We start from the raw sequence: 20215 nt of genomic DNA, 5'->3' as shown, positions 1-20215 counted from the left end.
CCACTTGATGTCAATCAAAACATACCATTGGCCATTTAGTTAAAAAAAAAAAAATTGCAATATGCTTGTGCACATACACCAGTTACTTTATGTACAATAAAGGAACAGGGAAGGGGAAAATAAAAGAATAGCAAAAATTATACTGTAAAATTATACTGTAGTAGTCAGGATGTGATGGAACCAAACTGCAGTTTTCTAACTGAGAATGCATTGCTGGTCTGCAAGAAGAGAATTCTGGAGTAAAGTAGCAGGTTCCCTTTCTAGCAGACACCCCCTGTCTGCTGCTGCAACACATCAATTGTATCTTCATCTGTTTCATTGATTGGCTGCGCGTCAAATCGGAATCTGATCCGCCTCAGTGACAAGGCCTGTCCTTCACAATAGGCTTTCATTAGTTTACTAAGTGGCGTGTACCTCTTAATCTTAAGCTGCACGACAGAACCATCCTGCCGGGCCACCTTCAAATTGATATGATCGTTGTTCTCAGTCTTGACTCCTTCCTTGGGCTTTTCGTCGGCCATGGCGAGCGCCGGGGTCTCCTCAACTGCGCTTCACAAAGAGGTGCCAGATCCGCACAAGAACCACCAGGAGCGGCAGGAGAGGAGGCGGCGGCAGCGGTGGTCGAGGGGAAGCCTAATTCACTCCGTATTCGTGATTTTTAGAAATTTTTTCACGCCGCCATTACCCACGCACAGTTACCCCTGCAGTAATCCACGACTCATATTTGGCTTCTCATGCTCCTTCATTTATTCCTCTTAAAATATCCCAAATCTCTTAGGGGGCTGGCCCGTGGCTCACCTGGGAGGGCGTGGTGCTGACAACACCAAGTCAAGGATTAAGATCCCCCTACCGGTCATCTTAAAAAAATTTTTTAAATTAAAAACTGAAAGATAAAGTTGGAAAACATCACTTCATCTCAATGTTTTTCATATTCTCTTAAAACCAAAGGGATCTCTTCAGAAATACCTCTTGTAGTGTAGAATATTTATTGGAAATTCAGGATTCTTGTTTTTAAAACAGCATGTCTATGTATATAATTTTTAAAAAAATACTTCATTGTTTCTGCCTGTCCTATGTATGTACAACTTCACAGATGAATGTCTGTGAAATGCTCAGTGGTTGTTTTGTGGGAGGTAAGATTTAGACTAATGTATTTTCTTTTCCTTTTGAAATATAACACATAGAGAAAGGCATGTAAAACATGAATTTATAGCTTAACTAATTGTTATAAAACAAACAACTATATACCCACCACTAGTAACCCAGAGTCCACCCATGTGTTATCCTTCCCAACACTTCCAACTAAGTTTAATCATTATCATGATTTTATGGTAATCTCTCCCTTGCTTTCCTTCATACTTTACCACATAAATATGAATTTGCCTTTTCTTAAACTTTATAAGAATGGAATTGCACGGCATGCAACTTTTTGTGACTGGCTTCTTTTTAATAGTATTGGGGTACCTCATTATGAGTTTAGTTAATATTTTCCTGGTTATTAATGATGTTGAGACCTTTTTATGTGTTTATTACTTATTTGGGAAGCCTCTTTAATGGACTGCCTTTGCAATTATCTTGCCTGTTTTTCTACTGTGTTGTATTTTTCTTATTGATTTATGGAAGTTCTTTATATTTTCATAGTATAGGCAGTGAGGATTATTCTTCTTGCAAATATCTTTTCTTTGGCTTGCTTTTTCATCCTTTAGTGGTGCCTTATTATGAACAAAAGTTCTTTTTTTTTTTTTTTTTTTTAGGATCCAAACCTGTGGCCTTGGTGTTACCAGCACTGCACTCTCCTGAGTGAGCCACGGGCCGGCCCAAAAGTTCTTTATTTTAACATAGTCAAATATATCAATCTTTTCCTTTATCTTTTGTACTCTGTTAAAGAAATCTTTCCCTATCCTGAGGTCCTTAAGTTATTCTTCAATATCACCTACACGGCAGCGACTTTTGTGTATGGGATGATGTGGGAGTCAGGTTTCCTTTTTTTAATATGAATATCAGGTTTCCTTTTTTTAATATGAATATCTACCTTTTTTTTCCATTTATTGAAAACACCACCAAATACTGTCCTTTCTGCACTATTCTAATCAGCACCACACTTTGACCAAATAAGCTAAACAACCAGCCCGCCCCACTGTTCTATAGTGCCAACATTCTACAATCAAGTGTCGATATATTCTGGCTGCTCTATTCTATTCCATTAGCTGGTTTTATATCTTTGCACCATTACCATATTGATTTAATTGCTTTAGTTTTAAACTAGGACTTGGTATCTGGAAGAACAACTTCTCCTACCTTGCTCTTGATCAAGAGTGTCTTCTTAGCCTTTTGTATTTCTATAAAATTTTTAAATCATTTCCATAAAATTTTTAAATGAAAAATAAAACCTTCTGTAGTTTTCATTTGGATTTTATTGAATCTATAGGTCAATTAAGGAAGGAATATCTTTATAATTTGGGTTCTCCAGTCTGTGAACATAAAATATCTCTGCATTCATTTAGATAATCTTTAATTTTCTCAACAATATGCTATAATAGTCTATGTAAATGTGTTGCACTTATTTCAGTGGATTTATTGCTAGGTACTTTATATCTTATACCATTGTAAATTGTTTTTTTTTTTAAGATGACCGGTAAGGGGATGTTAACCCTTGACTAGGTGTTGTCAGCACCACACTCTCCCAAGTGAGCTAACCAGCCATGACCATATAGGGATCTGAACCCACGGCCTGGGAGTTATCAGCACCACACTCTCCTAAGTGACCCATGGGCCGGCTCTGTAAATTTTTTTTTTTAATTTCTTTTTCTGTTTTTTGCTGATACATTGAGATATTATTGATTTTTATGTAATGAACTTTTACCCAACTATTTTTCCATATTCTTTAATAAGTTATAATGGCTTATCTGAATATTTTTGTGGGTTTTATATATATATATATATACACACACACACACACACACATATATATATATATATATATATATCCAAACAATGACAGTTTTGTTTCTTTCTTTTTGATAATTATGCCTTTTATTTCTTTGTCTGATCTTACTGTACCAGTTAGGATTTCCAGTATATTTTAAGCATGTTTAATAGTGGGCATCTTTATCTCATTTCTAATCTCAAAGGGAAATATTTCCATATGTCATCACTAAGTGTGACTTTGCTGAAGTTTTGTTGGATTTTTGGAAATAACCTTTATCAGAATGAAGAACTTCCCTTCTATGTCTATTTTGCTACGAGTTTTTGTTATGGATGTTGACATTTAACCAATTCTTTTCTGCACCTGATCATGGCATATAATTGCTGAAGTGATCATATAATTTTTCTCCTTTAATCTGTTCATCTAGGTTATAGTTGATTGATTTTCACATATTAAACCAACTTCACTGAGACATATTTATCATGATGTATTATCACTTTTATATACTGCTGGATTCAGATTGCTAATATTTGTTTAGCATTTTTGCATCAATGTTTATAAAAGAAATTGGCCTGTGATGTCTCTTTTTTATTGTGCTCTCAAGGTTATGATAGCATCATAATACAAGTTGGAGAGTATTCCCCATCTCCAATTCTCTGGGCAAGTTTACGTACAATGGCATTATTTCTTTCTTAAATGTTAGGTAGAATTAACCAATAAGGACATCTGGGCCTGAATTATTATTTTATGGTAGATTGTGTCATTTCTGTTGTTGGAAAATTTTTAACTTAAAAATTGTAAGACTGCTTCTTCTTGTGTCAGTTTGGTAAGCTCTGTTTTTCAAGGAATTTGCCAATTATGTGGCACTCCCTCCCCACCTCCCCACCTCTACTAACTACAGTTCTGTTCTCTCCTTCTCAAAGTTCAACATATTATTGTGATTTTTGTTTCTTTCTTTCTTATTTATTTATTCATTTCTTAGCTCCCAGTTATTAGTGAAGATATGCAGTATTTCTCTTTCTGTGCCTGGCTTATTTCACTTAATTTTCTCCAAGCTCATCCATGCTGCAGCCAATGGCAGTATTTCATTCTTTTTTTATGGCTGACTAGTATTCCATTGTGTATACATATATTGCATTTTCCCGTAACTATGGTTACTAGAGACGAAAAAGTAACTAGAGGTAGGAAGGGGGGGAGCTTACCGATAAATTGGCTAATGGTCACAAAGAATGATTATGTTTTGTAATCATGAATATGCTAATTATCTTGATTTGATCATCACGTATTATACACGGGTATTGATATTCAACTCTGTATCCCACAAACATGTATAATCAATTCTGTTTCAATTAAAAAAATAAATAAATTTATTCCTAGCTAATTTTTTTTTGGTAGTTATTGTAAATGGCCTTGTTTTCCTGTTTTTCTGCTAGTCCATTATTGGTGTATAAAAACACTACTGATTTTTGTGTATTGATTTTATATTCTGCAACTTTACTGAATTGTTTATCAGCTCTAGGAGTTTTTTCGTAGAATCTTTAGTTTTTTCTATTTATAGGATCGTGTCACCTGCGAACAGGGACAATTTGACTTCATCTCTTTCAGTTCAAATGCCCTTTATTTCTTTCTCCTGCCTGATTGCTCTGGGAATACTATGTTAAATAGGATTGGTAAGAGTGGGCATCCTTGTCTTGTTCCTATTCCTAAAGGAAAAGCTTTCAGCTGTTCCCCATTCAGAACGATGCTGGTGGTAGGTTTGTCATATATAGCTTTTGTGTTGACGTACTTTCCTTTTCTTGGTTATTAATTTTCATTTTTTATATTTCACATGATATGTTAAGGCTGAATAGCATGCAAGAAAAGTAAAAAAAATTTAAAAAATTAAAACACATGAGTAAATATAATATTTACTTCCATGTCACAGATGGACAAACCAACCCAGCAAAGTTCAAGTGGCTTTCTTGGTTTTCCAGAATCCATTTTATATCATATCTTCCAGGCCAGTTTGCCTCAGTCTTATTGTTTTTCTTTGGGAAAGAAGTAAAAGAAAGCACAATAGTTAAACGGAGACATTTACAGTCTAGGATGAAAAGTATCCTAAGGAATGGATTTGGGGAGAAAAAGAAGCAGTGCCATTCAGAGATATATGTAAGCCTTTGGGCATACCCACCTCCTTTTTTTTGATTCACGAAAAAAAAATGCAGTTATTATGAGCCCATTTCTGCCACTGCTTCTTTTTCTCCCAAAATCAGATTCCTTAGGATACTTTTTATTTACTACATATAGGAAGGAGAGTAGTTGAACTAGTGGATATTATTTATTGTTTCTGATTTTAGAAGATCTAACCCCTGTATGGGACTCTGTGAGGCACAACTGCCTGCTAAGAATAATAAACGTGCAGTTTTTCCCTATTTTTTCCCCTAATAAAGAAGGTATCTTAACTAAGAACCTGACCAGATAACCTTTATTCCCTCTTGTAGCTGACAGTGTACCTCAAATCAGTACATTAGGAATTAACATGGCTTTTGACATTAAAAAACAAATTACGAGGCCACTATAAGGTACTTTACTTCTATACCTAATTGTTTGAGAATGATTATCATGAAGAGATGTTGAGTTTTGTCAAATGCTTTTTCTGCATCTATTGAGATAATCATATGGTTTTTGTCCTTGATTCTGTTGATGTAATGTATCACAGTTATTGATCTGTGTATGTTGAACCATCCTTGCATCCCTGGGATAAATTCCACTTGATCATGGTACATAATCTTTTTGATGTGCTTTTGGAATTGGTTTGGTAGTATTTTGCTGAGGATTTTTGCATCTATGTTCATCATGGATATATTAGCTTGTCGTTTTCTTGTGTCTTTGTCTGGTTTGGGTATTAGGGTAATGCTGGAGTCATAAAATGAGTTTGGAAGAATTCCCTCCCCTTCAGTTTTCTGGAATAGTTTTAGAAGAATTAGTGTTAGCTCTTTAAAAGTTTAGTAGAATTGAGTAGTGAGGCCATCCTGGACTTTTCTTCGTTGGGAGAATTTTTATTACTGATTCTACCTTATTTCTGGTTTGTTGAGGTTTTCTGTTACTTCCTGTTTCAATTTGGTGGTTATATGTGTTCAGGAATTTATACATTTCCTCTATGTTTTCTAATTTGTTGGTATATAGCTGCTTATAGTAGTCTCTAATAATTCTTTGTTTTTCTGTGATATCAGTTGTAATGTTTCCTTTTTCATTTCTTATTTTATTTGAGTATTCCCTCTTTTTTTCTTAGCCTAAAGACAATAGGTTCTCAGCTCAGTGACAATCCAATTACACAATCATTGAATTCTTTAGCTCCAAGATTTCTGTTTGGTTCTTATATCTCTTTGTTGAATTTCTCATTTAGATAGTAAAGGTTTTCTGATTTCATTGAATTATCTGTATTTATTCCTTTGCATCTCACCGAGTTTCCTTAATATCATTATTTTGAGTTTTCTTTCTGGCATTTTATAGATTTTCTTTTCTTGGGCCCTGTTACTGGAGAATTATTGTGTTACTTTGGGGGTGTCAAGTTTCTTTGCTTTTTCATGTTTCTTGTGTCCTTACGTTAATATCTTCCTCTTTCCGTTTTATGGGGTAGCTTTTGTAGATATGAAGTTTTTCCTGTAGATGTGTCCTATAGTGTTGGTTGGGTTGGATTTGGGGGCTTTGGTTCTGGGCGGGTGCAGTAGTGTAGCCTCTTTGGCTGTAATCAACATCAGCAATGTTTCCAAGTGCCTCAGTGCCTAGATAGCAGTGTTTGTGGAGGCAGTGGCATGGCTTTAGTGGGGGTGGCATCACTGGCAGTCACCAGACCGGCTGGTCCTTGGACCCTGGGGGGCAGTGTGGCATGCAGATGCTACACTGGTTTAGGGGGCAGGTAGCTAAGCAGCTGGTCCTCAGGTTCCAGGGGATATGTACATCAGCTCTCTCAGTATTGGGGGTGGTCTCCTCACTGTGCTGGAACACCTGGCCTCCACACTGTGCTGGGGTGCAGAGCACTGCATGGGGTCCTCCTGTGCCAGGTCACAGTTGTACCATTAGGTCTAACTAGTTTCATGATGTTGTAGCCTTTTGGTTGGGCATGTTGGAATGACAGCAGGGTCTCAGGAATGTGGAGATTCAGGGACTATTGAGCTCCAGGACAGAACGTACCCCAGCAGTGGCTGTGTTCTCAAAATGGCATTGTGCCATAGCTGCCTGGGTCCCTGGGACTGGAGGGACCTAAAGCAGGTCCTTCTCTGGAGCAATGCAGCTGCATGGACTCCAGGCAGCTCCCTATACTGGGTTCAGGACCTGTGAGGACTGTGGGGCTCTCCTGTAGCTAACATTGCAGGCATTCACAGTGACAATGGGGACTGCTGGGGATCTCCCACTTACCCTTTTCCCACAACAGGGAGTTCCTTGGCTCTGAGCCAATCTCAGCTGGGTTCTTCACTTCCCTCTCTATGATGACATCCCAAGTTTCTGTGCTTTAGAGGGTTTTTCTACCTTGTTGCTGAATTCAACTGTTCTCCATAGACACTCTACTTGAAGTGTAGTTATTTGTTGTTTTGATTTTTCTTTGTGGAGGAGATGGGCAAATAGGACCTCTAATCAGCCATCTTGATCTTGAGCCTGTCTTTTTTATTATATCCATCCTAGTTTTGTGAATAAGTCATAACTCATTGTAGTTTTAATTTAATTTACATTTCTCTAATGAGTAATGATGTTGACAATCTTTATATGTCCTTTCTGGTCATTTGTATATCTTTTTTAAATCAACTCAAATCCTTTGCCCATTTTTTTATTTTTATTTATTTTTTTTAACTTTTTTTTTTTACAAAGTGAGGTACTCTTACTGTGGATTGAGGTGTTAGGGAGCACAGGAGAGAACTATTTATTTATCGTGGGAAGATGAGGTATACACGTAGGAGGTGATATTTGTACCCAGCTTTGAAGGACGACTGGCTCTTGGCCAGGGGAATATACCAGCTGTAAGCACAAGTGATTACCAACCATTAGGAACTTTCACTTAAAAAACAAACTGTTACCGAGCGAGGGAACCGCTGCCCAATGTATTTAGAAGCCAATGCTATGGCACCGGTTTTGGGAAAGAGAAAGGCTTTACTGCAGGTCGACCAGCAAGGAAACAGAAGCAAAACTCAAATTTGTCTGTCTTATCCAGGGGCTGGGTGGGGTTTATTTATTTGTTTATTTATTTTGTTAGCTGGCCAGTGCAGGGATCTGAACCCTTGACTTTAGTGTTGCAACCGGTAGAATGAGGAAGTTTGAGGCACTGATGAACTCCGAATCAGTACTTGGTAATGAAGGTGCTGGATGCTGGGTTGTCCTTGTTGGAGGACCTCTCGATTCATAGAAGACACCTGGAGGGGAAGGTCCTTCTCTGTGCATGCTCAGCTTACATCCTATAAGACAGCTTGTGAAACAACTTGAGTTAGGGAAATGTAAGTAGTTTCAGCTGGTTTTAGGTGGTTGCAAAACAGTTTCTCAGGATGGGAAATCCAAAGTCCATCTGGTGGTGGCAACAGTGACCCAGAAGTCTCACACTGCAAGATGGTGGAAGCAAAGAGAGCAGAGCCCTTTGAGCATTTTATAGTCAGGTTTTTTTGTTTTTTTGTTTTTTGTCTTTTTATCATTGAGTCGTAAGTGTTCTTTATATATTCTAGATATGTCTTTTATCAGATAAGTGATTTATGATTTGCAGATATTTTTCCCATTCTGTGAGTTTTCTCACTTTCTTGGTGGTGTCCTTTGAAACACAAAAGCTTTCAATTTTGATGAAGTTCAACTTCTTTCTTATTGTGTCATCTGTGCTTTTGTTGTCATATTTAAGAATGCTTTGCCTAACCTGAGGTCAAGAAGACTTTTTTCTATATTTTATTCTAAGGGTTTTACAGTTTTAGTTCATACATTTAAGTCTATGATGTATTTTTATTTAATTTTTGTATATGGTATGAGGGAAGGGTCCATCTTCATTCTTTTGCATGTGGATATTCAGTTGTCTCAGCATCATTTGTTGAAAACACTAATCTTCCCCAATGAATTGTGATGGCATGTTGGTCAAAAATCAATTGACAGTAAATGTAAGGACTTACTTCTAGACTGTCATTTCATTTCCATGATCTGTATGTCTAGTCTTATGCTAGTACCACACTGACTTCTGGTCCATGATTATGACATCTCTATGCATTTATTTTGGTCTTATTTTATTTCTTTCAACAATGTTTTTTATATTTTTTGGAGTACAAGTTTTGTACTTCTTTTGTTAAAATTATTCCTAGATTATTTATTCTTTTCGATGTTATTATAAATGAAATTGTTTTCTTACTATTCTTTTTGTATTATTGATTACATTTCTTTTAAATTTATTGATATTTGGCCTTATAATACAGCACATTGTCATTTTCTATAAATATTCCTTTGTTCTTCAAAAAATATGCATTCTGAAATTATTGGCTGCAGTGCTGTCTAATATGACCATTAAGTCAAGTTTGTTAAATTTGTTATTCAAATTTCCTATAGCCTTAATGGTTTTGCTCTGCTTGTTCTAAAACTACCGACAAAGATGTATTAAAACCTCCCACATGATTTTAACTTTTTAAATTTCTCATTATAATTTTGCAAATTTCTTTGTGTTTATGGTTATTTTGAGACTATGTATAAGTACATACAAGTTTAAAATTGTTAACTTTACCTGGTGAATAAAACTTCATTACCTCTAGAAATGCTCTTCTTCTTAAAACCTATTTTGTTTGAAGCTAATATTACTATACTTCTTTACTTTTACTTAGTGTTTGCATCATATACATCTGTTCATCCTTTTACTTTCAACCTCTCTAAATCCTTATATTTCAGATATATAAAATTAGATACATAGATCACTTTTTGGTTGAGCTTTTTAATGAGAAATAATGCCCATCTTACTCAACTGTTCAAAGAACAGAAAAAGAAGAAACACTTCCCAATTTGATTTATAAAACTAGCCTAACCTTGATACCAAAACTTGACAAAGGCAGCATAAAAAAGAAAAATCATAGGCTGGTCTCTCTCATAAACAAATGCAAAGATTCTAAACAAAATACTAGCAATGAATCTATCATTTACATTATTACATTATCAATAGTAATTGTGAAATTACTGACAAATTTGGGCTTAAGTCTACTTTTACTCAATGCCTCCTTTGTACCATCGGTTCAATAGTCTGTTTCTTTCCATTCTTACCTTCCTTTTGGATGGATTATTTTTATTTTTTTCTGTTAATTTAGAAGTTGTAAAGGTTATCCTAGTAATTACAACATTCATTCTCCATTTATTGTAATCTAATATTATACTGGACTTTGTTCTCATCCAAGACAATACAAGGTTCTTAAAATATCTTAACTCCATTTATTCCCTTCCCAACTTATTACTTTTGTTTTATACAATCAATGTTTCTCTAGAATCACTTATATACTGTATTATCATTTCCTTTTGTCTCAACCTTTCCTGTAGTCCTAGATTCAAAAGGGCCACTGAGTGTTGAGAAGAATAAAATTATTTTCAACCTATGCCTAAACATTCTTATAAAATTTCACAACATCGAGAACAAAGAGAAGTTTATAAATAGGAGAAAAAAAATCACAGTACACACAAAAGAATAAAAGAGTCTGATTCATGTTCGCAACATTGGATTCAAGAAGAAATGGAAAAATATTATCTTCAAAGTTCTAGAGAAAAATAATTTCAAACATCTAACATTCAAGGCTAAGGGTAAAAATAGACATTTTTAGACATATAAGAACACAAAAGTTTACTAGCCACAGATCTTCTCTAACAAATTACTGGAAGATGTACTCTAATCAAAACAAAATGAATACAGGAGGAAGTAGAGAGATGCATAAAACAATGTCGAGTAAAAAATTTAAAAGAACTTATTTTTATATCTAAGTAAGTGTCAATTATACAAAAATATAATTTAATAGTCTAGACAATATCAACATTCTAGTTGGGGGCAGATGTCATAGGTAGAGAAAGCAGAAAGAACAGTCTCACTGTTGGTCTGTGACTGCTCTGTGTTCTACAGTTGATGGGAAGGTTGATCTGAAAAGTGTGGTGCTGAGAACAAAAGATTTTACAGGTGAGTTTCCATAACACTGAAACCTTAATGCTTTACAAGAAATTACATTTTGAATGTTACTTTCCCAGTAGTCTATTGTTCATATTAATTTTTCCATTTTACCCAGTTATTGTAAAACATTTCTGCCTGATAAAATTCATTTGTCTTGAATAATCTGTCTAAAAAAATAAATCACAGAAATTAATCTTGATAACAAGTCCTATGTACTGTAGAGACTTTTTTACATACATATGTCTTCTTGCCTGCATATAAACAGCTAAATTTCATGTAAGTGCATTAATAAATAAGGTAAAGTTTTGGAAACCTCAAGATAATGTGGTTTTGGTAAATGACCAATTATATATGTCAGTATACTATCTCCTGACATAATTATTTCTGTTGGCAATTCATTATCCTATTTATAACTAGATCTTATCCTACATATTATTCTTAACATTAAGAGATCCTTCATTACATTAATGTTAGAGGAACAGGTTTGCTTTGACTTCTGTTGACACACTGTATTTGCATGTCCCATTTTGCCTTTGTTCTTTAACCCCAAATTTAAAGTGATGCCATATAAAGTCTTGTAAGTATAAAAGAACATTCACAGATTCTAGTTCATATAGGTTAATGACATGTTTTTATGAATGTCTTTAAAATATTGAGTCATTAACTTATAAAATTTTTAACTATAAACAATACTCTGTCTTTTCAAAGGAGAAAGGTTGATGCTAGTAATCTGAAAAATGTTCTTGGAGACATGGGGGTAGAAGTCAATGATAAGGAATGTATGGAACTGCTAAAATTGCTACCAATTGATGGTTAGCTGCATATGTGTTATTGTGACCCCCAGAGAATTTAGTTTTTAAGTTTATATTTTAAAGTGATGTATGTTCAGATGTTACCTGCATCCATACTCCAGATCCTGTTTCCATATGAACAGTCTTTCTATTACTCTGTGCCATCTCAGGTGCAGAACTTAACCCCTGAAAGAATACTGTTATGTAAAACCATTGTTGATGAGAAAAGATGTTACTGATTTTATTAGTCCACTTTCTGTTGCTTATAATAGTATATCTGAAACTGGGCAATTTATAAAGAGATGAAATTTATTTCTTACAGTTTTGGATGCTGGGAAGTCCAAGGTCCAGGGAATACATCTGGTAAGGGCCTTCTTCTGAGTTGGATCTCTCTTTGGAGTCCCATGGCAACCAGGGTATATCACATGGTGAGAGAGTGACAAGAGCTCTTTCATGTGCTCCCTATAAAGCCACCATGATAACACAGTCCACACCTGTGATAACTCATTACTCCATGAATGGATTAATCCATCTATGAGGGCACAATCCTCATGATCCAATCATCTCTCAAAGGCCACAACTTTCAAATATTATAATTGAATTTCCCACCCTCTTAACATCATTACAGTGAAGATCAAGTTTCCAACAAATAAACTTTTGGAGGCCATATTTGACTCATACGCTCCTCCCTTAGCCCTCAAAATTCATAGGTAAATACATTCATTCCATCTCCAAAGTCTTCACTTGTTGCAGCTTAGAAGTCCAAAGTCTCATCTGTGAAATCAAACAGGTTATCTACCTCCTAGACACAATGGTGGAACAGCCAGCCATAAGAAAGAAATTCTCATTCCAAAATGGAGAAATGAGCCAAAGGGTAACAGGTCCCAAGCAAGACCAAAACCCAGCAGGGTGGGCATCAAATCTCAAAGCTGGAGAATAATCTCCCTCAACTCCATGTTTGGTACCCTCTGCTCACTGCTGTGGGGGTTGAGCCTCCAAGTCCTTGGGCAGCCCTACTCCTATGGCTTTCCTGGTCTCAGACCATGCTTTAACTCTCCAAGGCTCACATTGCACAATGCATAATTGCAGCTCTACAATCCTGGCATCCTGGTGGCAGTCCTATTTTCATGGCTCCACTAGGCTTGGCCCTGGTGGGGGCTCCCTGTTGCAACTCTGACCCCATATTTTAACTTGGCATTGCTCTAGAGGAGGATCTCTGCAGTAACTTTGCCCCTGTAACACGTCTCTTCCTGAGCCCCCAGGCTTTTCCATACATCCTTTGAAATAGGTGGAGGCTGCCACATGCTGGTATTCTGTGAGCCTGCGGTCTTAACAACATGAGGATGCTGCCAAGGCTTCTAATTCTATCTTCTGAAGCTGCAGGTCCAGCAGCAACTTGGGGCCAATTTAGCCATGGCAGGAGCAGCTGTGGTATGGGTGTGGAAGGAGCACCCCAAGGCATCCCTGGGCAGTGAGCTCATGAGGGCAACCTGGGTCTGATTCCTAAAACCGTTCTGTCTCCCTAGGCATCTGGGTCTGTGATGGGAGGGGAAACCTCAAAGGTCTCTGAAATGCCTTTAGGGTCTTTCATTCTCTTGATGATTCCTTCTTTAGGTACTGATCTCTTTAGCAAACAGTTGCTGGGCTACACCCTTGGTTTCCTCTCCCAGAGATACCTTTTCTTCTTTATGTGCCAGGCTGAGAGTTTTCCAATTTTTTACTTTCTGCTTCCATTTTAATTATAAATTCCAGCTTTACATCATGCCTTTGCTGCCATAACTCAGCAAAGGATTTTGCAAGTTTCCACACAGCTTCCTGAATGCTTTGCTGCTTAGACATTTCTTCTGCCAAATACCCTGGTTCGTTACTTTTAAGTTCCACATTCCAGAAAACACTTGGGCATGGAAAAATCTAGCCAAGTTCTTTGCCAGTTCATCACAAGGGTGACTCTGCTCCAATTTCCAATAAGCTGTTCCTCGTTTCCATTTGAGACCTCCTAAGAATCACCTTTACTGTCCATATTTCTATCAGCATTCTGATCACCACCAGTCTCTAGGAAGTTCCAAATTTTCCCTGATCCTTTTATCTTCTAAGCCCTCACCAGAAGCTAGGCTTTTTCTAGCCTGCTCCTCCAAATTCTTCCAGCCTTTCCCCATTACCCAGTTCCAAAGCTGCTCCCACATTTTTAGGTATTCATAATAAGCAACACCCCACTTCTTGGTACCAGTTTTCTGCATTAGTATATTTTCTGTTGCTTGTAACAGACTATCTGAAACTAGGTAACTTATAAAGAGATGAAATTTATTTCTTACAGTTGTGGAGGCTGGGAAGTCCAAGGTCCAGGGAACCATCTGGTGGGGGCCTTCTTCTGGGTTGGAACTCTCTATGGGATCCCATGGCAAACAGAGTATCATATGGTGAGAGAACAGCAAGAACTCTCTCATCTGCTCCTTCTAAGCCACCAGTCCACACCCATGATAACTCATTACCCCATGATTAATCTATTCATTAGGGCATAGTCCTAATGATCCAATCACTTCTCAAAGGTGATTTCCCACCTGTTAACAGTGGATTTCCCACACTCTTAACTTATGGATTTCCCACACTGTTAACACTGTTATAGTGGGGATCAAGTTTCCAACATATATACTTTTGGGGGACATACCTGACCCATAGCACTGATGATTTTGCAAGAGAAAGGATGGAGAAGAATTTACTTCTTATCTCTCAGTAAACATCACTAAAGTTCTCATGAGAAATTTCTGTCCTCTCCCAGATTCACTATTCTATATACTGCCACTGGGGATTCCCTTTTTCTGCCTGTTATCCCTCATAGTGCTAAATCTTGAAAATTTCCCTCTCTTCTCCTCAGTTTTTGGGAGGATGCCAAAACTTTCTCCCTTCTCTATTACAAATGTTGTTTCTTTCCCCCTTTAAACACAAAGGCCCAATATCTTCCCAAAGTGAGCTTTAAAAATCATCTTCTCAATAAAAGCCTATCTATCACTACAAGTAATTCTTATACCAGCTGCTAAGAAATTAAAATTTTCCGTATTGTTATACCATTTTGGAAGTTAGCAAAACCTTCAATTATGAGATTTGCCGTCAAGGACTAAGTAAATCCCTGGTGCTATCCATTAGGGCATTGACATGTCAAACTTTAGGAGTAAGAGGAAGTAAAGGAAAAAGAATGAAAATGTGATAGAAATAAGGTATGAGAGGAGTCAAAATTAAAACAGAAAAAGAAGGGTATATGAGTTTCAGCTTTTTCGTATATAAACCAATAGTTGCCTCGAGTGTCAAAGAGTAAGTAGATCTATTAACAACACCTAGCATTTATTTAGTCCTAATGATGTGCAAATACCGTCCTCACCACATACAATGATTACACATTATTTCTAGTTTACAGTGGAGGAAATGAAAGCATGGAAAGAGTAAGTAATTTGCTTAAGCCACATAACTAGTTAGCAGCAAAGCAAGAATTTAAATCCGGCTTTGTACCTCTATACCAGACTACCACTCTTACTGTAAGGAGAGCTTTGTTTGCTGCTTAATTTCATCATGACTTGAAGGTGAAAGAGACTCCATTTCTAAGGTCAGTTACACAAAGTCTGACACTTATATTCCTTTTGTGAATCAGTCTCTGTCCTGAACTGTGCCTTTTCTTACAGGTGATAAAGTTTTTCAGGATAGATTGCTAACAGGTTTGAAGTCTTTCAAAGGTGGGCAATAAATGTGGTAAGAAAGTATATAAAATTGAGATTCTCAATTTTTGTATTTGTCTTTTGTTCTAGTTATTATGTTATTAATTCCTCTGCCATCTCTCATATATATTGATTATTATTTTGAAATTTTGTAATTTTATTTTTATTTTTTAAAAGAAACATAATTGATTATATATTGATCATATAGTCTTGTGTGTGTGTGTGCACGTGTGCATGCGTGCATGCTGTGTAAATTTGACCCTAGGATCAGACTCAAAGGAACCAGGCCTAGGTATCTCCACAGCTGTTTTTCTGTGTACTCTTGGATAGGCCTAATTGAAGTTTTGGCTTTCACAGTGTTGAAAATAAGCATCATAATGCTCAGCTGTGAATTGTTAGTTTTATTTTTTCAATATAAATCATGTCACACAACCGCTAAATAAAATATCCAAAATTTTTAAAATAACCACTCATAGACCCACTATCCAACCATAACCACTTAATATTTTGAAGCCATATAGAGTTATAATATAAAAAATCTCATAAAGTCAAAATTGTTTGAAATCCTATTAGAAGATTATATAAAAGACACCAACATACTAATCTTGGTAAGTCCAACATAGTCACTTTTTCCTCCAGTGATGGAATAGACCACTATTCCTAGAGTTGAGTAATTAGATGGAAGTAATTGGCTTGAATAAGGGCCATGATATACAAAAAACATATCTAGTACTAGAATCTCACTGAGTTGAGATGCTCACAATATGACAGGCATAGGGGAAATTAGTCCATCTGATGAGTAGTAAACTGATGCTGCCTCTCTGAGGTTCACTCGACTGTGCTTGCTGTCTGTGGAATGGCAAGGAGAATCACATGCAATATTTATATTGTTTTACATCTATTTTTACTGGGCATATAATTTTAATTCCTATCAATTAAATGATCATTTGGTATAACTCCACCATGTAAAAAAACTTTTTTTTATCTGTGGCAACCAGCTTTTGTGTTGACAAAAGATAAGCAATTTTCTGTGGAATGATAATAAGTTGGTTTACTTACCCAATACCCTATAATAACATATTTAAATTCTAGGGTTTTTTATCTTTCCCTCTTCATTATAAGTAAGACTATAATGAACACTTGCCCCCTCTTTGGCATAAGCTTTTTCTATACTCCCAAAAGTGGAATTAGTGGACTAAGAGTTATAAACATTTTAAAGGATCATGATAGCTATTGCCAAACCACTTTCCAAATAGGTAATTCCTTTATTGTTATTGGTCTGTTCAAATTTTCTACGTCTTCACGGTTCAGTTTTGGGACAAATAGGTAATTTCAATCAACTCTCCCCAGCAGCCAGGCCATTGAAAGTTAATTTAACTCATCAGCATGATAAGTATTTTTCACATTGTGTCTTTATTGTTTTTTCTCATATTTCTGTCTCTTTCTTAAGGAGGAAACGTTGATGTCAGTAACCCGAACACAATTCTGGGGAAAATGGGGATCAAGCTCAAAAATAAGGAATTTAGAAGTGTGATACAAAATCAACCTATTGATGGTGAGCATTTGTAAATAGCTATTTTGCCTTTCAGGGGAGAGCTTAAAATCTTGGCATCATGTATAAGAATTTCGTAAATGAGGTTGATTTGAGGAGTTTAAGACATTTTTAGTAATCATGGAAAAGTTATTGAAACTAATGAAAACAATGATACATCATACCAAAACCTGTGGGATACTGCAAAAGCAGTATTGAGGGGAAAATTTATTGCATTAAACGCTCACTTCAGAAGAATAGAAAGATGGCAAGTGAACAACCTAACACTTCACCTTAAAGAACTAGAAAAACAAGAACAATCCAAACCTAAAGTTAGCAGATGGAAAGAAATCATTAATATCAGAGCAGAACTGAATGAAATTGAAAACCAAAAAACAATTCAAAAGATCAACGAATCAAAAAGTTGGTTTTTTGAAAAGATAAATAAAATTGACAAACCATTAGCATGGCTAACAAAAAAAAGAAGAGAGAAGACTCAAATAACAAAAATTAGAAATGAAAAAGGCGATATTACAACTGATTCATCTGAAATACAAGGAATCATTCGAGACTACTATAAACAACTATACGCCAACAAATTTGAAAATCTGGAGGAAATGGATAAATTTCTGGACGCACACAAGCTCCCAAAACTGAACCGTGAAGACGTAGAAAATTTGAACAGACCAATAACAATAAAGGAGATTGAAGCTGTTATCAGAAGGCTCCCAACAAAGAAAAGCCCAGGACCAGATGGATTCACAGCAGAATTTTACCAAACATTCAAACAGGAATTGACACCGATTCTTTACAAACTATTCCAAAAGATTGAAACGGACGCAAATCTCCCAAACTCATTCTATGAAGCAAACATCATCCTGATACCAAAACCAAGTAAAGATATAACCAAAAAAGAAAACTACAGGCCAATATCCTTGATGAATATAGATGCAAAAATCCTCACTAAAATACTAGCAAACAGAATACAGCAACACGTACGTAAAATTATTCATCACGATCAAGTGGGATTCATCCCAGGGATGCAAGGTTGGTTCAACATACGCAAATCAATAAATGTGATACACCATATTAATAAACTCAAACACAAGTACCATATGATCATATCTATAGAGGCTGAAAAAGCATTTGATAAAGTTCAGCACTCATTCATGACAAAGACCCTCTATAAGTTAGGTATAGAGGGAAAGTATCTCAACATAATTAAAGCCATATATGCCAAACCCACAGCCAATATCATCCTGAATGGGGAAAAGCTGAAAGCTTTTCCTTTAAGAACAGGAACTAGACAAGGATGCCCACTCTCACCACTCCTATTCAACATAGTGTTGGAAGTACTAGCCAGAGCAATCAGAGAAGAGAAGGAAATAAGGGCATTCAGATTGGAAAAGATGAAGTCAAACTGTCCCTGTTTGCAGATGACATGATCCTATATATCGAACAGCCTAAAACCTCTACAAAAAAACTGTTGGAATTGATAAATGATTTCAGCACAGTAGCAGGATACAAAATCAACACACAAAAATCAGTAGCATTTCTTTTCTCCAATAGTGAACATGCAGAAAGAGAAATCAAGAAAGCCTGCCCATTTACAATAGCCACCAAAAAAATAAAATACTTAGGAATTGAGTTAACCAAGGAGGTGAAAAATCTCTGTAATGAGAACTACAAACCACTGCTGAGAGAAATTAGAGAGGATACAAGAAGATGGAAAGATATCCCATGCTCTTGGATTGGAAGAATCAACATAGTGAAAATGTCCATACTACCCAAAGTGATATACAAATTCAATGCAATCCCCATCAAAATTCCAAAGACATTTTTCTCAGAAATGGAAAAAACTATTCAGACATTTATATGGAACAATAAAAGACCACGCATAGCCAAAGCAATGCTGAGCAAAAAAAATAAAGCTGGAGGCATAACACTACCTGACTATAAGCTATACTACAAAGCTATAATAACCAAAACAGTATGGTACTGGCATAAAAACAGACACACTGATCAATGGAATAGAACAGAGAATCCAGAAATCAACCCACACACTTACTGTCAGCTGATCTTTGACAAAGGCACCAAGCTTATTCAGTGGCGAAGGGACTGCCTCTTCAGTAAATGGTGCTGGGATAACTGGATATCCATATGCAGGAGAATGAAACTAGATCCATACCTCTCACCGTATACTAAAATCAACTCAAAATGGATTAAGGATTTAAATATACACCCTGAAACAATAAAACTTCTTAAAGAAAACATAGGAGAAACACTTCAGGAAATAGGACTGGGCACAGACTTCATGAATACGACCCCAAAAGCACGGGCAACCAAAGGAAAAATAAACAAATGGGATTATATCAAACTAAAAAGCTTCTGCACAGCAAAAGAAACAATTAAAAGAGTTAAAAGACAACCAACAGAGTGGGAGAAAATATTTGCAAAATATATATCTGACAAAGGATTAATATCCAGAATATATAAGGAACTCAAACAACTGTACAAGAAGAAAACAAGCAACCCAATTAAAAAATGGGCAAAAGAGCTAAGTAGGCATTTCTCTAAGGAAGATATCCAAATGGCCAACAGACATATGAAAAAATGCTCAACATCACTCAGCATCCGGGAAATGCAAATCAAAACCACATTGAGATACCATCTAACCCCAGTTAGGATGGCTAAAATCCAAAAGACTATGAACGATAAATGCTGGCGAGGCTGCGGAGAAAAAGGAACTCTCATATATTGTTGGTGGGACTGCAAAATGGTGCAGCCTCTATGGAAAATGGTATGGAGGTTCCTCAAACAATTGCAGATAGATCTACCATACGACCCAGCTATCCCACTGTTGGGAATATACCCAGAGCAATGGAAATCATCAAGTCGAAGGTATACCTGTTTCCCAATGTTTATCGCAGCACTCTTTACAATAGCCAAGAGTTGGAACCAGCCCAAATGCCCATCATCGGATGAGTGGATACGGAAAATGTGGTACATCTACACAATGGAATACTACTCAGCTATAAAAACGAATGAAATACTGCCATTTGCAACAACATGGATGGACCTTGAGAGAATTATATTAAGTGAAACAAGTCAGGCACAGAAAGAGAAATACCACAT

General features: G+C 36.2%; 1 protein-coding gene across 1 annotated transcript; it reads right to left on the bottom strand.

The window, feature by feature from the left end:
* Positions 1-260: 260 nt before the first annotated feature.
* LOC134364439 (small ubiquitin-related modifier 2-like) lies at positions 261-521 on the bottom strand. The gene has a single exon (XM_063080360.1). It carries the CDS (start codon positions 519-521, stop codon positions 261-263), a length of 261 nt encoding a protein of 86 aa, XP_062936430.1.
* Between the last annotated feature and the right edge of the window lie 19694 nt (positions 522-20215).

The sequence above is a fragment of the Cynocephalus volans genome, chromosome 16, assembly GCF_027409185.1.
Source record: "Cynocephalus volans isolate mCynVol1 chromosome 16, mCynVol1.pri, whole genome shotgun sequence".
Classification (NCBI taxonomy): domain Eukaryota; kingdom Metazoa; phylum Chordata; class Mammalia; order Dermoptera; family Cynocephalidae; genus Cynocephalus; species Cynocephalus volans.
Note: the sequence above shows the minus strand (reverse complement) of the source record. Positions and strands in the feature narration are given on the sequence as shown.